The 18,529-nt window shown below is 42.1% G+C and overlaps 2 protein-coding genes across 8 annotated transcripts in view; both read left to right on the top strand.

The window, feature by feature from the left end:
- The window catches only part of LARS1 (leucyl-tRNA synthetase 1), a 49,706-nt gene extending 49,163 nt beyond the window's left edge, over positions 1-543 (top strand). For 2 of the 3 annotated variants that reach the window (XM_030572710.1, XM_030572711.1), the window contains one exon: positions 133-543. In XM_030572710.1, coding sequence (XP_030428570.1) covers positions 133-338 — 206 coding nt within the window. In that variant the 3' untranslated portion in view covers positions 339-543. The remainder of the gene's footprint in view (positions 1-132) is intronic. The other variant, XR_004001608.1, reaches the window with a different exon arrangement.
- A 1,357-nt stretch (positions 544-1,900) lies between these two features.
- PLAC8L1 (PLAC8 like 1) lies at positions 1,901-18,489 on the top strand. 5 transcript variants are annotated; one of them, XM_030573408.1, is made up of 6 exons: positions 1,901-2,188; positions 4,648-4,717; positions 7,248-7,504; positions 11,326-11,459; positions 16,686-16,822; positions 18,042-18,489. In XM_030573408.1, the coding sequence occupies exons 3-6, from the start codon at positions 7,380-7,382 to the stop codon at positions 18,183-18,185; spliced, it is 540 nt and encodes a 179-aa protein (XP_030429268.1). In that variant the 5' UTR covers positions 1,901-2,188; positions 4,648-4,717; positions 7,248-7,379; the 3' UTR covers positions 18,186-18,489. The 5 variants fall into 5 exon arrangements, with proteins under 5 accessions (XP_030429268.1, XP_030429267.1, XP_030429265.1 ...); XM_030573407.1 differs by lacking the exon at positions 4,648-4,717 and having other exon boundaries at positions 5,478-7,504; XM_030573405.1 differs by having other exon boundaries at positions 4,648-7,504.
- Positions 18,490-18,529: the final 40 nt, after the last annotated feature.

Here is an 18,529-nt window from a genome sequence, read left to right as displayed (position 1 = left end):
TGTGCATTTGTTTGAAGAAAGATGCCTTAGAAGGTCCATTATTAATGAAAGACCTCCATTCCGGTTAGTTTGGGTGAAACACAAACCTGGGTATAGACTCCTGTGACCTGAGAATTGTTAATTCTTTTGTAGAGCTCTCTAAAGTAAAACTAATGCGATTTGATGATCCTGTGCTGGGCCCCCGTCGTGTTCCTGTGCTTGGAAAAGAAGATGCAGAGAAAACGCCCATTTTAGAGCAAGCTGTCTTCCACCTTGACCTGGCTGAGAAACGGGTTCTCATAACTGAGAACGGGCTGACAGTGGATATCGGCGACACAATTGTCTATCTAATTAATTAATTTGTGGACTACACCAGCTTGAATCCAGGGTTAATATGATATTTTAAAACTCCAGAGTGGCTCTGAAAACATCTGTAATGGACCAAGATAACTGTCATTTCTTAAAAGAAATGTGTTGCACATCCCCAAAATCTTTTAAACATGGGTATAATAAATTTTCCTCCTTCCCTTTGGCTCTTCTTGAAATAAATAATTTTCCCAAATGCTGAGACAACAAATTCACCTTTTTCAAGAGCTTCTTAGCTTTTTGATATTAGACAAAGCTTTACATGATATTCTTGTCAGCTGGATACTGATTTCTGTACGTAGAAGGTGATCAGATCTCTCATGGATAGATTGATAAAAATAATAGCGGAAAAATTGCATTTACTTACATTGTCTGATGACTCTTTCAAAGATTGTGGTGGGGCTTTAAGCATAGTGCAATGGATTTTTATAAGGACCTGTAGCTCAGAAGGAATTGCTTAAGAATTGAGATGTACCTCAAGCAAGGTGCTGTTAGTTGAGGCCCTACACTTTACTCTGATCTTAATTGTTTGTAGAACTGTTTTTAAGTAGAGAGATGAAGTGTCCTTTTGCTAAACAGTTCAATTTGAACTATCCTGGCTTTTGGTATTCCAGGACTACCAAATTGTTTTTTTAAAATGAGCTGTTCTAACATAAGGCACCAACAGTATTATAAAGTATGTTCAGCTCATCTAGAGAGCAGCGTCTCTATTAGACTTGAGGATCAACACACACTGCTTCAGAAATCTTACACATACAAAATTTGCCTGTGCAGATTTATATTTAAATAAAGGTTACTGGTGGCAGGCAGAACTGGGATAGTTCTGTACAATCAGTCTTTGACTGAGTTTCACAACTTCTGATACTGCACTTGGCTTAGCATGTTACCAGGGGAAGATAAAATTTATAATGGGGGTGAAAATAAAGGGAATAGTGTATTAGTCTAAGAAGACAATCATAATGAGTTAAATATTGCCATGTCATTTTTTCCTTGTCTCCCGTTTCATTGTCCCAACTTATGATGTGTATTTTTAATGTACATGTGCCCTCTCACCATCACAGTGTGCATATACAAATGAAATTAGACATACATTATTTGCCTCTATAGAGAGAACTAACGCAATATACCAATAAACCTCCACCAATATAAACAAAAGTTCCTTCGCCACTAATCCTTCCTCTGCCCCACCAAGATATGTTTGAGAAATAGGCCTTGTCTTGATCTTCTTCCTAAAAATCCACGCTCGCACCAGTGCGGGAAATAAGTTCCATAGCTGAGGGCCACCTACTGAGCATGCCTGGCCCACAGGGTTTGTTAGCTTGAAGTCAGCTACCACTGCAAAATATGAAAAGAGAGGCTCTACTTCAGCTGCACTAGGCTTTATAGGACAAAGCCTTGAATTGAACCCAGGAGCCAATACTGTTGTTTTAGAACGGTTGCCATATGTTCCATCCATCTGTCACCAACTGATATAGCAGCAGGGAGTAACCTTTGTTTTGGGTCAAAAGAAATGTTTTGTTTGATCCACAACAAAATGTTTTATTTCAGCTTCGAGCATTTTTTTACTTTAAAACCCCCCAACCCATTTTGTATTAAAAAATCAAATTGTTTGTGTTTCAAAGAGGTTGAAACAAGATCTTCTGATTTCCCCCCCGTCCCCCCCCCCCCCCAAAAAAAAATTGTTTAAAGGCCCTTTCAGCCAAATCCATTTAGCACAATCTACAGGAATTCATGAAAGGTTGACCAAATTTTTTCATTTTTTTTTGCAACAGAAAATGACTGAGAAACTTCACTTGGCTGTATTTGGCACTGTTCTTCTGGACATGACAGAGCATGTGAAGAAGTATGGGCTTTACTGCTGCTGTGCCACAGGTCTTCAAGAACTCACATAGAAAAAATCTGATAGCTCAGTGGTTTGAGCATTGGCCTGCTAAACCCAGGGTTGTGAGTTCAATCCTTGAGGGGGCCACTTAAGGATCTGGGGCAAAAATTGGTCCTGCTAGTGAAGGCAGGGGGCTGGACTTGTTGACCTTTCAAGGTCCTTTCCAGTTCTAGGAGATTGGTATATCTCCAAATATTTCATTTCAAATAATAATCCAAGCCATTTCTGTTTCCTGTCCAATATCCTGGGCAGAGTGGCAGCCACCATCTTTTTCAATAACTTATTAACCAGTGTGGAAAAGGGGGTTGAGGGTGAAAGACACTGGTCCTTCTCTCGCCTTTTTCTCTGTGCTCTGATTTGTTTCTCTTCAGGCAACCAGGCTGCCTCAGAACGCCTCTTTAACTAGGGCTTGTCAGTAAGAAAATGAGCTATTTTACTGTGCAATTACAGTGCCTGCTGAATGCTTGTCATCACAGCAGTAGGAACCTGCTCTGAAGTGTATATCTGCTGGAGAGGGAATTACAGCAACCAGGGCAGAAGTTATAAATATGCAGTGAGACTTGCATACCAAACCCCATCTGTTTGTGTAAGTATATAAAACACTGACAATAAGACACGGATTTTTTGGCCAGCCAAGGAAATAAATGCTCATAAGACTCCATGCTTTTGATGGAGTTATACTCAGGAGAAATAAATAATTAGGTGTGCTCATAAAAGTGGATAGGATCAAAGAAGTAATAAGTATGTACTGTATAGTGTAGGCAGAGGTATGTAAATACATATGTATTCTGTCTGAATAAGGTCTCCAGTGACCTCTTCATCAGCAAATCTGAGGTCTACACCATCCCCCTCCTCAATCTTCTCTGCTGCTTTTGACACGATCACTTGTCCTCTTTTTGACATTGTGACCTCACTGAGTTTGAGGTCCTCTCCCCTCTACCTGCTTTTTCAACGTTTGGTGACTTAGGGCAGTATATATAGCAGAGTGGTGCTGGTAGAGAGAGTAGTACAAATCAGAGAGTGAGGGAAACGATATAAGAAGCCTTAAAAGGTAAAAGGTTGGGAATAACAAATGGTGAGGAAGCCAGAGAAAATGAAAACAGATCTAGATGGTAAGTGAGATTATGTTGGGCCTTATGAGGCTGAGACATGAAATCCACTTCTGGCACCCTCAGTAACTCAGGCTATCACTTCTGCTTTTCTTATGCCTGCCTTCTCAGTTGCCTTCTCTCAGAAGTGTCTCGCTGTGCTAATCAACATCACCTATAGTTAGGCGGACAATGTAGTAAACTTAACTAACTAGGTCTGGCTATTTAGTTACAATTGAGCAAGAAAAACTTTCATGCCCTCTACTCAGACTGACAGTGCATGATTTCATCCTCTTTTTGTCATGCCCTAGCATCATGTCAGTCCCTCTGTGATCTTCAATTAATTGCCCCTGTCTTCATGTGTTAACAATGATCAATTTTGCCCCTCACCCCTATTTATAATGCCTTGGTCAGTTCAAGGTATTAAGTCTTGATTAGCATTGTGCACTTTGCTGCTTCTGTTAGCTCAAGACTCAGCACCTTGCGTTGTCAAGTTACAGTCTATGCTTTAAATTCATTATCTTCATTAAATGAAATCTTTAATTCATGGCCTCCTAATTTCACACAGGTGTATATTGAACCGTGCAATGGGCTTTTTATACACTTCAAGGAATTCTTCTGAGTCTATGTAAAGGGGTCTTGAATAAACAGACCTTGCACATCACAACCAATTTGGTGTTTTGTAGGAGTTACCTCTGAGACTCAGGGCCGGCTCCAGGCACCAGCGAAGGAAGCAGGTCCCTGGGGCGGCCAATAGAAAAGTGCAGCACTCCGGCCATTATTGGGGCAGCACGTCCGGGTCTTCAGCGGCAATTCGGCGGCGGGTCCTTCATTCCGTCTCTTCCTCTTTGGCGGCAGCTCAATCGGGTTTTTCTTTTTTTCTTTTTTTTTTTCCTTGGCTGCTTGGGGTGGCAAAAAAGCTGGAGCTGCCCTGCTGACACTGGATCATTTCAAAGGATCTCTATACACCCATTCTCCTCTCTAGTGTCTATGGGTAAATATCCCACTTTAGGAGAACCTTTGTAGGATGTTAATGGTTCCTCCTACTCAGGTTTTTCAGGCTCAATTGTCAGATAAAGTATCAGAGGGGTAGCTGTGTTAATCTGGATCTGTAAAAAGCGACAGAGAGTCCTGTGGCACCTTATAGACTAACAGAAGTATTAGAGCATGAGCTTTCATGGGTGAAGACCCACTTCGTCTTCACCCACGAAAGCTTTTGTCAGATAAAATCACTTCTTTAGACTCAGTATTTTTTCTTACCTATTTATAGCAAATAATTTATAGCAGTTTGTCAGGACTCTGAATGTCACAACTTGTTTGACTTTCCTTAAGGAACCCTCACTGACTTTGGGTCTATACTGAAAATTGAGATTTTAACGAACAGAGAAGGAGTGCAGGATGGGTAAGTATTTCCAGATGTACCACCGTGGTCCCAGTTCATAACACTGACACCAGCTTCAAGCCAGAATGCTAAAGGTTTAGGTGCTACCCCAGGAATGGGATGATATACTAAAGCTGACCCTTCTATGCTGTTCCAGTAGGTTACATTACAAGTCTCCTCTTTTGGAATAAGACCTAAAACCTTTCCACCAGCTTTGGTGGATATCCAAGTGGAAGTAACGAATAGGTGCCGCTGCAAATAAGTACAGATGTTATTGGCAACAACCCCCCTAAAGCCCAGCTGAGTTTCAGGCCAGAGTGTAGAATGGAGATAATCAAAAAAATTTCCTTAAACAGCTGCTTTCCTTGTCTGGAATCGCCCTGGCTGGCTCCAGAAATTGGAAACCAAGCAAGCAAATAAATAAATAATCCTGAAGTAGTGTGGACTGACAACCAGATAAGCAGGGCAGACTGGACTTGGTCCAAAAGCTTCTAACAGCAAAGGTTGCTTCTTGACCCTCCTCATTTAACAGATTGTGTTGAAGCTTATTTCAAGAACAAAGAAGATTTTAGACTGATGTTGCACAATGAAATAATGTTTTGGCATCTAGGAGGAAAATCTTGTACTTTTCATTGTGGAGCAAAAAATGAAGACCAATATGCTTCACATTTGCTCAAGGTTCCTGCAGTCCAGACAAGCTAGTTGTTTTAAATGCATGAGAAGCAATTGATAAACTGAACTGATTATTCTTCCTAGTCTTGTTTTGTTTGTTTGTTTCCAGGAGATGTCACTGTTATGCAGCTACGCATGCACTTTCTGTCTGATAAAGGCTAATGACGATATAAAGAGATTTGTTAGTGTTAGATTCTCCATATTAGTAGCAAAACTCTGGCCCTTCTTCACAGCCTTACTGGAAGAAGTTTGGTGAGGTAAGCTTTAACAGGGAATTGCTTTTAAAAAACATTGAATAGCAATTGTTTGCTCATGCTAAAGTATAGTGTTGTCTAGTGGAATGGAGCAGAATGACTGTCAAGGCTCTTTTACTAACCTTTTATGTGGCCTTGGGCAAATTCTGTTAATTCCTCTGTGCCTCAGTTTCCCTATCTTTGGCAGTAGTATTAAAATACCTTCCTTTCTTTCAGGCTTCATTAGTGTTTCTAACACTTTGAGATTCCCTGAAAAGTGCTATAAACATGCAAATTATTATGGCTGCATTACCTAAAGCCATCACACATTGGATGAAATCCCAAATTGTGCATAGATTTCAGCAATCTAAAAATAAACTCAACACTGAAAATAGATTTCCTCTTTCTCTGTTGTGCTCCTCAAAGTGAGACAAATGTGGCTTGATTTCCTCTCATCAGGTGCCCTTCTTAGAAGATTCAAGGAAAACTTCAATAGCAACCATCTTTTACATGGGTCCTGCCAAAAACTAAGTTAACATCACTGGGGGCAGTGTGGGAGGCCTGCTCTATTGGAGCAAGAAACCAACCCCTCCTATGTGAACTGTGGGTCTGTAATGTGGGTACTTCACCAATTTATGGCCGATAAAAGTTAGTGACAAGATAAAGGGATTTGTTAATGTGTTAGATTCCCTGTATTATCAGCAAAACTTTGGGATGACTTTGCCTTACTGGGAGAATGGGGGTTAGGCAAGGTTTAACAGGGAATAGCATAAACAAAATCATGAGCACGAACTTCTTGCTGCCTTACAATGGCATTAAATCTGTTTGCACTTAATTCCTCCTGTGCCTGGTTTATCTCTGTCCTTCAAACTTGATTTGGTAGAATGCTCTGTTTTCAGAGTTGTTAGCCAGCATTAAACCATAGCTTTTTCTTTGCCCTCTCTCCCCTCCCCCCTTTTCCTTCCGCCTCCAGCATTAGGTCTGGTCTACACTTTGAAATTAGGGCAGTATAACTATATTGCTTAGGGATATGAAAAATCCATACCCCTGACACGCAGTTAAACCAGCCAAACCCCTGGTGTAGACAGCACTAGGCCTGTGGGAAAATTCTCCTATTGACCTAGCTGCCACCTCTTGGGGAAACTCTCCTGTCGCTGTAGGTAGCATCTTTACTGAAGCGCTACAGTGTTTTAAGTGTAGGCATGTCCTTAGCAACTGTCTTCTCACATTGCTTTTGGTAAATTGTTGAAAGATTTCTTCAAACACTGTGAAATAATATATCATTACTGTTAGTAGTTCTAGTTTGAAAGGCTATGGGAAAGGTGGTAATACTACGGGATCTGATATTTATACCATTATACACTTCTTAGCTGGAGCAATAGGCCCACTCGCCATTGAATCAAGTCTGTGGCAAAAAAATACATGGGCACTGATTAGCAGTTCTTAATCAAGGGGGACTGGATTATCTTTTGTCACTTTAAACTTCAGGCCTGTATCTCCAGTCATTCATGATTTTAAAGGACTCTCCCGTCCACAACAGACATGCTTTAGAGGCAGAAGGGCTATCTTCAGATTCCATGTAAAGATGTGTGTGTAATTTCTGGGGGAGGAGCGGGTTTCACTTTCTAATCTGGAGGTTGTTTCAGCTGTTGGGACCCCACTGTGACATCAGGCCTGAGCATGCAATGATGTCATCAGCATTCAGCTATGAGCAATCTTGAGGCACTTCTGAATCCCACAGAGAAGGAGAATTTTTCTCTCGTTCCCCTCAACACCAAATGAACCAGTTAGGAAGTCGCTGCTTCAGTGTGACTGAGGAGGCCTCATTGCCTGAGATCCAAGCGCCGCTTATCCTTTCCCTAATAACACCTGAAGATGGGACCTTTTTTCTTTCTGCTCTAAGGTAAGAAATAAAATGAGGTGCTTGCCTTTCACTTCATAGTTGGCATTACAAATAAATGGTGTGTAAAAATATATATATATTACAGGGGATGAGAAATGTATGCTTGCTGCAGTATAGTGCTGTGTATAGGATTCAGTTTGGCACAAGTCTTAGAGATGATTCCCTGTTGTTCAGTCCTGTGTGGATTTCAGCTGAGAAGCTGATTGGTCCCTTTAGGATTTCATGGCCAATGAAGAAAGAACCAGTGACTGCATGGGGCACCAACAAAGCACCCAGAATCCAAATTTTGATTAAACCACACCTGGATATATTTCAGTAGTGTCTTACTGGGCTAGCAAGTTCGTTTGACCTTTGCTGGATTTATTCTCCACTGAGATTAGGAACAACATGAAATCATCAACTAAATGTTAATGAGAGACACAAATCAGCTGCTGAGTAGGAAAGGAATCCCCTTGAGGAAATAGCCATGAGTGAGCACATTTGCAAATACTCATTTTTAATTTTTATGTAGTGCTGTGCACTTTCATGTGGCTGTACGTTAATATTGACCAACTCTCAAATTGCCTGTGTGGCGTAGATAAGCATTATCTCCATTTTACAGCATAGGAAACATGGCATGATACGCTGCGATTGAGTCTTGCCTGAGAGGCATCCGTGCAAAACCGGGATTACAGCTCAGGGCATGGATTGGTCCTCCTTGAGCCACATGGAGAGGAACTTCTCCCTTGTATGCATGTGTGTTAATTGCTTTCACAGCACCTTCCTTGTGCTTCCATGGGGCTGGGAGTGAGACTGAGAGCGCCCTACAATCCCCAGGCCTCCCTCTAGCAATTCTGTGGAGAATTCACTACTCAAGCACTGATATGGCCAACATCTATATCACTTCATGAACCAGAGCTGCTCTGTACTTACTGAAGGTACAAGAGTCCCTGGCAACATGGAAGAAGTGGATCCCAAATCCAGTGTGGAGGCACAGGGCCTCCATGCAGATGAATCTCATTCTCCAGCAGACCCCTGATTTCTACAGAGTTTGGCTTTCCACAGGACACCTTCCTGTGGAACTTTCTATGGAAGAGGGTGGCTGGGCCCCAGGAGTTCTTGGCTCTTAGGTCCATGTCAACTAGACTTTGCTGCCATTTCTAATTTAAGTGCGTGTTGTCCCATATGGTCAAAATATTGACCAAATCATCATCGGATTGTTGTGTGTTCTCAAAGAATAACATTAAGAAATGCTGAGGAGTGATACAGGCTCCCTCATGAGTTATAAAGTTTAATAGCAGAACCTATTGATATTAGTGTGAAGGACAGCTTCCTTGACTTAGCACAGCAGCGAGACTGCTGTGTTCTTCCACTGCTGGAGAAAGGGGGTGGAAAAAATAGTTCCCATAGGATACTATAGTGGAGATTTGACTGTTGTGATTTACTGAGGTTTGCAGTTTCAATTTCAAAGCAAGTGGAACAACGTTATTGAATGTAGGGAAAATTAATTACTGTGTGGAGCATTTTAATAAATAATTTTAAAAAATCCATTCAGGTCTATTGCTGCCAACTCTTGTTTTTTAAATGGGGATCGAACCACTCTGGTTTGACTCTCCATTTGTATGAAATCAACCTGAGACCTGGGGGCCAGATTCTAGTCCCCACTCTGGCTTCTGTTTGTGCTGCTACCATGCCATGTAGGCTGAGGCTGTAAAGGTGCCACCTAAACCATACAGTGAATTTCCCCAATGCTGGAGCTGCTTAATGCCAGTTTATGTGGTCCTATTTTCATTGATTTCATAGAGTTTAAGTCCAGAAAGGACCATTATAGATCATCTAGTCTGACCTCCTGTTTAACACAGTCCATGAATTTTCACCCAGAAACCCTTCTATACAGGCTAATATTTTGTGGAGTATTAATGGGGAGTGTTTTACGTAAGACATGGGAGGTAATTGTCCCACTCCACTGGGCACTAGTGAGGCCAGATACATTAGGAAAGAGGAAAAACAAAAATGATAAAAGGTTTAGAAAATCCTACCTATGAGGAAAGGTTAAAAAACCTGAGCCTGTTTAGTCTTGAGAAATGAAGATTGAGGTGAGACCTGCTAACAGTCTTCAGATACATTAATGGCTGTTATAAGGAGGATAGTGGTCAGTTCTCCAGGTCCACTGAAAACAAGATAAGAAGTAATGGGCATAATCTTTAGCAAGAGAGATTTAGGGTAGATATTAGAAAAAACATTCCAACTTTAAGGTAGTTAAGCTGTGGACTAGGTTTCCAAGGGAGGCTGTGGAATCCCTGTCATTGGAGGTTGGATAAACACTTATCAGGGATGGTCTAGGTTTACTTGGCCCTGCTTCAGCGCTGGGTCCATTCTAGCCCTACATTTCTATGATTTGATGCATGAGATTGAGCCCAATGATTTTAGTTAGACAAAAGCATTTCAGTCCTCAGGAAATAAAACCCTTGAGTGCCATAGGCAGAGAACAGGAGAGACCGAGGTACCACTGCCCGAGGCCCCTGCAATGGCAGGAAATAAATTAGGTAAGACATGCCCAGATGATCTATGAGCCTTGCTGAAGAGAGAGGTAAAACTTCTCCAAAGTCCCAGCCAGTCTGACATGGGGGAAAACTATTTCCTGATGCCAAATCTGAGGATCTGTATGACCCTGAGCATGTCAGCAAGAAACACCAGCCAGGCATCTAAAAAAGAGGATTCTCCATGCCACCTGAAAGCACTGCTCCTTCCCATTTGTCATCGTCGCTCCAACTGTGGCCAGTCTCTGGTGCTTCAGAAGAAGGCAAAAAATAAATAAAATTTCAACAACCCTAGAATACATCTGGCCAATTGTGTATCAGAGAAAAAATTCCTTCCTGACCCTGCAGGCAATTGAATGAATCTTTGACGCATGAGATCTGATTTGTTGCTCCTCTCCCTGTATTTCAGCCTCCTTGCTGTAAGAAGCAGGGCCGGGAACATGGCATGGGTGAGGCAAGGGTGTTGGCAAAAGGAAGGGGAGTGGATATAGCATTGAGCACTTCTACCATTCTAGGCTGCGAAGATCCCTGCAGATAACTGTGAAAATGCTGCCATAGTTTGGGGTTTGCAGCATTGGCTGCAGGCACAGCCTGGGTGGTACAAAGGGATTAAAGGTACCTTGGCACGCCCTACACTCCTTGGGGGCATCTTCTGGGCTCCACCTCTTGGAAGATGTAGCACTGAATTCAGCCTTAGATATTCCACCAGAAGAATTGCTCGCAATACTACTTTAGAAAGAGGCTGGGTCTGGCTCAGAAACCAAGTTTCATGCTATGTCCGAAAAGGAAAGAATGCAATTTCAGCATGCAAATGAAATCATTCCACTCAGAAAAAAATCAGTATCAGTAGCTCAGCCCTTGAAAACCCCCTCTGGTGAAATGATGAATGATTTGATACATTCATCATAAGGATGAAAGGTCTGTGCTAGGTACAGATTTCTAGCGTTAACATTCAAGAGGTAAATTGCAGTGATTTGGCTGGTGGATGCTGAAACTTGTATGGATATTGCATATTTGCACTTGAAGTACTTGGTTTCTGATCATTTCTTTGTTTGCTAGAGACTGAAGGGCACTGGTGATCAGCTATATTTTCTGCTGCACTCTGAGAGGATAGAGAGCAGCAACAACAGAAGCAGAGAGAAACGAAACTGCAAAAGAGGATAGCCATAAAGCAAATTGGTAGCACTAAAATAATGAATTCCACTTTTTTTTCTGTCAAACTCAGGATTGCTTCGTTTATGAGCAACCTTGGTTGTAAAAGCCCAGCCTCCCTTTTTTATTTTATTGCTTTTTTTCAATCAGGAACAAAAAGCCAACAGAGCCTGTGACAACTCAGCCAACTCGTGGGGTTGGCATGTCCACCGTCGCAACAGTCGTACGGACCGGAGGAGATTGGACCACTGGCCTCTTTGGTATCTGCAGTGACAAGAGTGTTTGTAAGAGTTTGCAGTGTTTTATCATTGCTTTAATTCCTCCTTTGGGGATGAATCCAAGTAATACAAGGAAGAAAACAAAATGAGACTTTTATAGACCAGTTACCAGATGCTGGAGCTTGAAGATCAGACCATCCATCATGGCTGGTTTAGGGGTAATAAAATTAATATAACCGAGACTCCCAATAAATCAATAGTCAAATCATAAAAACAAATAACACTTGTGGAAGCCTCTTTCATGGATTCTAAAGATTGGGTGTATTTTATTGTCCCATTTTGTCAGTGGGGAAACTGAGACATCGGACGATTAAGTGTCTTAGTGAGGCTAACACAGTGAATCAGTGGTAAAGTCAGGAATAGACCAATTCTTCTGACTCCAATTCAGGCACTGAAAGCTGCAGAATGTCTGTCACAGGGGCCTTAGTTGTTCCATGTTTTTGTTTCTTTCTGGTGCTCCATGTAAATGAGCAGCTAACAGAACAAAGTATTAGCCCGCATAATGCAGGAACTCATTAAGGATTTTGCAAAAAGTTACAAAGAATCTTTCACACGCACTTTCCCCTTTGGTTTATCTGATGTGTCCAGCAAGCTTCCTCTACACAGCCCTGCTAATGAACTCTATTGCTGACTTACATTTGCGAGTTCTGTGCCTTTCCTGAACAGGAGATACTCATCCTATCATATTGCATGGTGGGCGAATGATGGGATCCAAGTGAGATCTCTGCTAATTTTACTTGTGACAGTGTTTATCACAGCTTCCCTGCATTCTGGAATGGTCCCTAATTTGAATGGCTGCTGTTCCGTTGCCAGAAAGAAGAGAAGGGGGGGTGTTGTGAAGCAGGTTTGAGCTAAATGAGCTGTCTATTTTCCTCTCCTGCAGGTTGAATTAAACCACATCAGTACTCGGGAGAACCAGGGAAGATAGGTCTGAAAGACTAGATGTCTCCAGCCAAATCAGTTTGCTCTTGTGCATTAGTGGGTTGCTTACAGACATATTGTTTGTTGAAGTAGTTTGTAGTTTCTGGTGCCAACTCACTCAGTACCAAAGGAAAATAGTTGCAAAATAGCTTTAAATATTGGATCAGTTCTTAAAGATAGTTTCTGGAATATTGAGAACAATCCTTGTCAAAAGAGAATTGATTCTGAAAGTTATCATTTTAAGAGGAGTTACTCTCACCAATTGGAAGGCATGATATTCCATCAGATGACTAGAATGCCCCATTTTGTAAGATAGGGTATGTACCATGAGAGATGCATGTTACTGCCAGAGTCCAAGCTCACCCGAATCCCTGGGTCCAAGCTAGGGTGTCTAGCCTGAGCTGCTGCCTGTGCCACAATATCCACACTGCTCCTTTTAGCATGCTAACTTGAGTGGAGCTTGTCTGTCTACCTGGCTGGGGTACATGCTCCCAGTTGCTGTGTAGAGGCAGGGCCAGCGCTTCCATTTAGGCAGCCTAGGCAATCACCTGGGGTGCCAGGATTATTGGGGGGTGGCAGGCAGCTCCAGTGGACCTGCCGCAGTAGTGCCTGTGGAGGGTCCCCTGGTCCCACGGCTCCAGTGGAGCTGTTGCATGCATTCCTGCGGATGATCTGCTGCTCCTGTGGCTCCGGTGGACCTCCCGCACGCACAGCTTTGGCAGCTCCACCGGAGCCGCGGACCAGCGGACCCTCTCTGCAGGCAGGACTGCGGCAGGTCCACTGGAGCTGCGGGACCAGTGCGTGGGGCGGCAAAATGGCCGTGCACCTAGGGCGCTAAAAACACTAGCGCTGGTCCTGTGTAGAGGTATCTTTTGTGCCTCAGTTCCCCATCTGTAAAACAGAGATAATATCACTGCCATTCTTTGGGAGGGTAAATACGTTACAAACTATGAGGTGCCCAGATACTCCAGTGATCGGGGCCAGACAAGTACTTTTAATTAGATAGAACTTGATTTAAAAAACCCGATGAATTGAAAAAGGTCAGTTCTCCTGAAAAGCTAGTTTAATTGTGTGATTTTTCCCTGAAGGAAAGGAGGCAGGGACTGTTGAGTGGTTAAGGTGCAGCACTCGTGGATCATGAGTTCTTCTCCTGGCTCTTCTAAAGACATGCTGTAGCATGATCCTAAGCTTGGGCAAGTCGCTTGCCTTCTCTGTCCATCAGGTTCCCCATTTGCAAAGTGGGGATGAAATCTTTGCCTCATGTTAGACTAAATTCCTGTATGTCTATCAAGGGCTTTGGGGTCCTCATTTAGGAGGAGTGGAAAGTATTAATTTCTGTTTGACAACCGATCCTTGAACTTGCCCACTATTAAATTAGCTTAATGCTGCCATTCTTTTCAATTAGCGAGAATAAATTTATGTACATGGCAGTGCATCCACATATAGCGCCTGGAGTACCTGGTGCTACTGAGGGGTTGAAATGATAGTTGCTAAAGCCAGAAATACAGCCCCTTTCCTCCTTCTCCCTTATTTCAGCTTAATTAAATAACAGAAAAGTAAAAACTCATTATTTTCAACTTCCCATTTTCTTTGGACTTGAGTCCCCCTTCCAACCAACCGGATAATGGTAGGATAACCCAGAGCTGTAATTTGTGTGTGCCTATGGGCTTGCATGTGGTGGGCAGAAGACATATACTCTCTTTACTCCCTTATTTAATTTGGTCATAAATTATGTTAAGCGAGCAATAGAGTAGATAAGCCCCTCTCTACTGCAGTTGTGTTAAATCTTGGCTGCTGAATGAACTCCTTTTGCTACAGCTGCTCATAATGTCACAGTTATTAGCCGTCATGCTGGAACATTTAAATCTAGTTGGGCTAGATCCCTGAATAGCTTTCAGCACCGACGTCGTCTATGGAAGTCAGCTGGAGTCAGGGATGTCAGCATCAAAAAGGATTTGGCCAGCTAGTAGTTCTCCTGTCATCCTTGTCTCCTGTGTTACAGTGAGAGTTTGCATTATCCCCATGGCTTATAGCACTAACTAGGTGCCATTAATCAATGGCTTCCTGCCATCTCTGACTAAGAGAGAGACGGTATGTTCGTAAACACAGTTTTTTTAAAAAACCAAACTCTTTTGTATATAAAAGTTGCTAAAAATTAAAAAAGGCAATGAACCTGCCTTCTGTATCTTAGTCTGACACACCATAGAATCCTAAACATGCATTGTTTTCCCTCTGATCTTTAAAAATAAATTTTCTTTGCCTTAACTAAAAAGAAAAGAAAAGAAATTGTTGCAGAAATTTCTAATCCTTTAAACAGAAGGTAAACAACTAATAGCAATGTTTTTTCTTTGTTTCTTTTGATGTTTTGTTTCCTTAATAGCACTTCAGGTTTTATTGTCTTTATTTTCTCTTGCTTATTATTTTCTTCTGGTTTCTTTTGTCCTTTTCTCTCTTTCATAATATGTCAACAGTAGCAAATCATCACTCTTAATTTGCAGTAAGAATACAATCTGGAGCAAAGCCAGATTCAAAGGCACAAGGTGCTTCATATTGCTATTGTGAACTTGTTCTCTGAATTTTTTTCTGAACACAACTCTAAAGGCCAGGGCTGCTTATTTTATGGAAAAAGTATTTATAACGCCAGTTGGAGAAATAAACTGGCATATGTATGTGTTTGCAATTGTTCAATAGATCAATGAACTTTAAATTCACAGTGGAGCAGCTGAAACAATACGGCTGATATGCATGTTCTCAGAAAACTGCTACTGCTTTGACTTATTTGTCTGAAGGTAGCTCAGCTGAGCTTTGGATGCAGGTATGAGGTCAAACTATGCCCTCGTTTACACCTGTCAACTCTACTAAAATCAGTGGAGTTCTACGCTGCAGGGGCAGGGCTTTTTCATTCCAATTTCTGCCTGGGTTGATTGGGCCATAAAAATGGGTTGCAAGACCTGGTTGGCATCACTACTCAGCTGAAGATAGAACTGGGGATTCAGTTTTGGCTTTCAAGTTTTGCTCTCAGCCACATGGAGAAAATATCCTTCTAGATGAAGAGCCCTGTATAGCTTCTCCTGCTGTGTCACCTGGGATCATTTGCATTGACTTTGTTGTCTTAGCCAGTACCCTGCTCCCAGATTAGGTGAGTTGAGGGCTGTGGCTATACTATTTATTTCAGCTTTTGTCAACTTCAAAACATAATATTTAAAGTAATTACAGATTTAGTCTTCCACTGAGATTAATGTGATGATTTTCCAAAAAGGGGATTATGGACCATAGTTAACAGAACAGGAACTAATATATTTTATTGAAAAATACTATATCTCCTGTCACAGACAGCAAATGTGAAAAATCGAGACGGGGTGGGGGTAATAGGAGCCTGTATAAGAAAAGACCCCAAAATTGGGACTGTCTCTATAATATCAGGACATCTGGTCACCCTAATTGTCACCAAAGAAATTAAATGAATGATTCCCTGTGGTGGGCACTGGTGCTATAATTCTGCTGTAGACAAATGCTATCCTAGGTGCTTTTACTCCTGATTTGAGAACAAAAGACACTTAAATGAATTGCATGAGACTGTGATAACAATGCTGTTGAATTTACCTTTTTCAAGAATTTTAAAAAGAAAAAAAAAAAGGAAGCCAAATGGGATTCAGTGCTGTCTGGAAAGATATTTTGAACACAATGCATTTTAAGCTTTGCTGTCAGTTCATCCCCCTTGTTGTTCATAGAGTGACACTTCTGGAGAGTTAGGGCCCATTTGCACTACAGGGGAGCTGTACCTTCTGACTTGGTTGGAACATAAAGAGGCCATTAGTGCTAGAAAAGACTACTTTTGTGGGGGTGGGTGATCCATTGTATACCTGTGTTGGTTATTTTACCTCAAAGATTAAAATCCCTATCCACGCTGATCAGCAGAACCATAGTAGCATCCTGCTAGCAATGGTTGGTTGAAGATAGCATAGATCCATAGACATTAGAATAAAAAATGACCTGCTGGGCCAAGTAGAGTAGTAGTTATCAAACTGTGACTTACAAAGCCCTACCTGGTGTTCTGCAGAAAGCTACATGTTGAGAACTGAGCACTAGGGGATTGGGAAGAAGAGATGGGATGCACTGGAAAGCCGCCACCTCCCTGCTAGTGTAGGGTTTGCTAGAATTCTGTGAAGTCCAGTTTAAAACGTTCTTATCCCTGAGGAAGGGGACAAGGTTATTAGAATAAAATGAAATGTTCCAGGTTATTTTCAAAGTGCCATTTGCCTCTTGTTAAATGTGAATCTACAGCACTCCTGTGATTATGGTTACTGGCAGGTGTCTGTGGAGCCTTGTGTAGCCCATGTCTAGAATGCAGCCTTGCAAGGCACTATGGGGAGTGCCTCTGTTTCCCACTGCTGCCAGGTTCCACCTTAGCGATGAGAGTCGGCGCCAGAGAGAAATACAAGATACGAGTAAGTCTTTGTGTTTGTGTGTGTGTTTGGGAGGGTGAAGGCAGGAGACTGTTTTGTGCAGCTTACATAATGTTAAGAGGCGTGTTCCTCCTGTTCTAAAAAGAGAGACTGCAGCACAGGCTTAATATCTGTAGATGTGATCAAATGGGATTAGTGTGCTAGAGTGTGCTATTGAATATTGATGACGTAGAAATTATGCAAATGGAAAAAGTTCATTTGGGGCCTGATCTTGAGAACAGGGAGATCAGCACCTCACTGGCTTTCCTCCTCTCTTATTTTCAGCTAAGGTTTGAACAGGGTCCTCTAGCCAAACTCCTTTGTGATCTGTGGATCTGTTGTTCAGATGCCTTAATGCATTTTTAAAGCAGAAATAATGCATTAAACCTCCAGAATGCCCTGTCTCTTTGCACAGAGGCAAAGGCAACATTTGATTTATAATAGACTGTCAACTCCAAGCAACTGCTCATGTGTTTTAAAGTACTTTGGAAGAACAGAACTGTGGGGCTAGGTGGGTGGGGATTGTTGTTTTTGTTGCTGTATATTTACATAGCCCAGAGCTGATGCTGTAAAATATTCATTGCTATGTAATCAGGATGGTAGGGAACAAAGAACATTGTTCAAACCATGTGTAGAGACACTTTAAAGGCTTATGAGGTACTGAGTATCCTCAAATCTCATTGGCTTTAATGAGAGTCATGGGCACTTTGCAAGATCAGAGCCTAAAGTTATGCCCGCACTGCCATGTGGGGGTGTAACTGCAGCTCGTGTAGACATACCCAAGTCAGCTTCAGTCTAGTTAGTCGGGTACTGACAGCAGCAAAGCTACAGCAGCATTGGCTTCAATATGGGCTGTACAAGCTTGCTCAGGACCCTCAGCAATTACCCGGGCACCTAGCTTATGTTGAAGTCTATGCTGCTGTGGCTTCACTACTATCCAGTACCTGAGCTAGCTGGATTAATGGTACACTGCTTGCAGTGTAGACAGATCCTAAGTCTTCTGTAGGCCAGTAGATTAGAAAAGATCCTGTTAGACACTGGGCCCAAATCAGATCTCATTTATCCCAATGTAAATCCAGGGCAACTTGTTGATTTAGGTCCGAATCAGGCCCAGCAACTTGTTCTATCTGTAGGGTGATTAGAATAGGAAACACATAGTGAGGTGGAAAAGCTGCTTCATGATCATTCCATTTGCATGAAATGATTTTCTTGCTTTCCCCAGGGAACCCTGTGTGAAGACTGGATGGCAGTTCATTGTTGCTGGCCTTTTGCTGTTTGCCAAGTGGCCCGAGAGCTGAAAAGGAGGGCTACGACCCAGATCTATGAAATAAACACTGCTCCTACAGCTAAAGACACCCTAGTTTAAAAATTCCCAGCCAGAAAGCTTGACTCACGATACTTCCCCTCCTGCCAATGTAAAATACCTTATTTTTAGAAATAAAATGCATTTGTGTCTTACAGCAAAGGCTTTCTAATACTCCTGCAAGGCTGTATATGTTAAACTGTGATATAACACCTAATCGCCTCAGCTGCAAATTTCCACAGTGCAACCATATTATGTGGTTCAATGATCTAAGGCCTGTTCTGAAGTACGGCACTGTTGACCTCTCTCTCTGGGTACAGGGATCTGGAATTTTGATGCAAAGTATTTTGCATGCAATTCCTTAGCAAACGGGGGCGGCTCTAGGTTTGCCTTTAGCAGCTTGCCTG

This window comes from Gopherus evgoodei, chromosome 8 (genome assembly GCF_007399415.2).
Source record: "Gopherus evgoodei ecotype Sinaloan lineage chromosome 8, rGopEvg1_v1.p, whole genome shotgun sequence".
Taxonomy (NCBI): Eukaryota; Metazoa; Chordata; order Testudines; family Testudinidae; genus Gopherus; species Gopherus evgoodei.
This window is presented reverse-complemented; position numbering and strand designations above follow the sequence as displayed.